Source organism: Monosiga brevicollis, genomic scaffold (genome assembly GCF_000002865.3).
Source record: "Monosiga brevicollis MX1 MONBRscaffold_4 genomic scaffold, whole genome shotgun sequence".
NCBI lineage: Eukaryota > Choanoflagellata > Craspedida > Salpingoecidae > Monosiga > Monosiga brevicollis.
In genome coordinates, this window is record NW_001865041.1 from 710745 (window position 1) to 713028 (window position 2284).

The 2284-nt window shown below is 54.8% G+C and overlaps 1 protein-coding gene across 1 annotated transcript in view; it reads right to left on the bottom strand.

Annotated features, from left to right (window-relative positions):
• MONBRDRAFT_23434 (uncharacterized protein) overlaps nt 1-1858 on the bottom strand; it is a gene marked incomplete at both ends in the record, with an annotated part of 4219 nt that extends 2361 nt beyond the window's left edge. Inside the window, 6 exons of the mRNA XM_001743845.1 lie at nt 55-525; nt 671-808; nt 957-1114; nt 1205-1341; nt 1475-1575; nt 1662-1858. Coding sequence (XP_001743897.1) covers nt 55-525; nt 671-808; nt 957-1114; nt 1205-1341; nt 1475-1575; nt 1662-1858 — 1202 coding nt within the window. The remainder of the gene's footprint in view (nt 1-54; nt 526-670; nt 809-956; nt 1115-1204; nt 1342-1474; nt 1576-1661) is intronic.
• Nucleotides 1859-2284: the final 426 nt, after the last annotated feature.

Genomic DNA, 2284 nt, shown 5'->3' on the forward strand with positions numbered 1-2284 from the left:
GCATCGAGCTCCAGCTTTGAGTCGTCTTGCCCTGCACCTGCGTTGGCGACGGACAGGGAGGGTAGGGCTTGGACCGGGGATGGTACTGAGGTTGCTTGCGAGGGTGACGGGGAAGCTTCAAAATAATCAGGCACGTTGGCATCAGCGCACAACTTTGGGGATGCAGGGGCTGAGTTGGGACGAATGGCATCTGCTGCCGCAGGTCGACTGCTGCCACTTGCGGCTTCGTTGGGGGGTCCATCGAATAAAAGACCAGCGAGCGCATCATTATACAAACGGTCCGCGGCTTGCAAGTAGGAAAGCAGCTCATTAGTGACGTCAGTGCCAGTGCGACGGGCACGTTCTTGCGCCTTGCGGGTCAATACGGCGAGACGGGTTGTGCCCTGCTCATAGTACACCCGCTCGCGGCACTTGCTTCCTGGAGGCAGGTCTTTTTCAAAATGGTTCCAGCGACCTTCGAGCTGCCGCCGGCGCTCGTCATCCTCTTCTTCATCCCACGCTTCCATGGCCACGTCCATATCAAACCTGGGAACCAGCGGCAGCGGCACACAAAACAAGTGAAGCCTCGTCAGCGATCATCGAGGTAAAATAGAGTAAGCAGCCCAAAAAGCAGGCTGGGAGCAAAAAAAACAAACAAACAAACTGGGGTCAAGGTGTTGGGAGGACATACCAAGAGACGCGCTGGTAGATGCTGGCATGATAAGTCACGCCAAAGTTGATGCTCTTGAAATCCCATTTGAGCTTGCGCTTTCGGCGCCGGCTTTTGGGCGAAGCAGTCAAAGTGTCGTTGAACTGGGTGGGAGTTGAGCTGAAGCGTCACATTGTCAGCCATGATGAAGACCGCATATCGGTAAGCACGAATCACGCAGCATCATAACATCGGGCTTCACTTTGGAGCAGCCCTTCCCCCCCCCCACTCCCATGAGTGGATGTGGGCACAGACACTGCGGACGTACCGAAGAATGCTCGTGGTTTTGCAGGGCAAGCAAACCACCGTATCCGGCGTGACAGTGTTGGGGTCAATGCCGTCCGCATGCATGTAGCTGCGGTCACTGGGCCCCATGTCTAAGGCATACTCCATGGCATCCTCTGTGCCACTGGAGTAGGCCTCGCTCTGCAATCATGTCATTGTCGGCGCATCCCAGCAGAGGCGAATGAGCATGGCAACATACATTGCAATTGCAGAACATTTCTCTTGACAAACCTCAATCTCCAAGTAGTCACCATCACTTTCATCCTCATCCGACGAATCGTCCATGAGGATGGGATTCCAGCGGTAGGTGGCCTTGTTGCTCGCTTCAAACACCTTGGCATCGACGCCACGATTGGCTTTGAGGTGGCCTTATTGCGACAAAAGTCAAGCACAGCATATCCAGCACATGTTTATGAGATTGAGCAGCTTTGAAGTACTTGAGAGCTTGGCCTGTACCAGCAGTTCTTGATGCCTGCGCAGGGGAAGAGAGTCGCACAATACCTTGCAGAAGCATTCGTTGACAGAGATTGATGCCATCCAAGGAGGTGAGAACAAGCTTTTGTTCTAGCAGCCAACTGACCGCATCTTCACCGGTCAATAACCTGTGCGCGTGGTGCATTGCCGTGAAAAACCAAGCCGCAGCTCAAGCTATTAAGCCGGGGAATTCCCTGAGATGTGCGCAACGTACGTAATGACGCGATGATGGGCGTCAGTCGTGTGGAAAACGGGCACGCCCTCTTGCGAGGCCATATGTTGGGCAAGCTCCACGAGCTCTGACTCGGTAAGCTCCCCGGAAGCAACCAATGGCTTCTTGCCACTCAAGGTCGTTGTCGTGTTGGTTGGTTGAGCCACTGGTGTGGCCATGAGCATGGCCTCGGCGTCCATGGCTCTGGTGGTCAAAGAGCAGAATGCACGCACGCGAAAGCGTGTTCTCTGTTGTTGTGGTGACAAGCCGAGGGCAGCGATGAGCGGATGTTGCACACAGATTGACACATGGCGCTGTCTGCGCAGCAGATGGCTCATGATTGTAACCACTTTGGCAGCAAAGAAAGGTGCGAGCGCGAGAGCATAGCAGCCTTTCAGGATCAAGCCCGAGTTTGGGTGCGCAAGAGGCGTGACCTGACCCGGATCTTTCCCACCACCACCTGCCCATTTGACATTCATCAAAGTTGTTGACCTACCTCTGATTAGATCTTGTGCCAGGACTCGGGAAAGTGGCGGATAGCTAATCTAGCCCAGCTTGCACCATCAAGCCCGACTCTGGTAGGGTAAGGACGGCTGCGATCCACACACGGCGGAACAGCAGGTCAA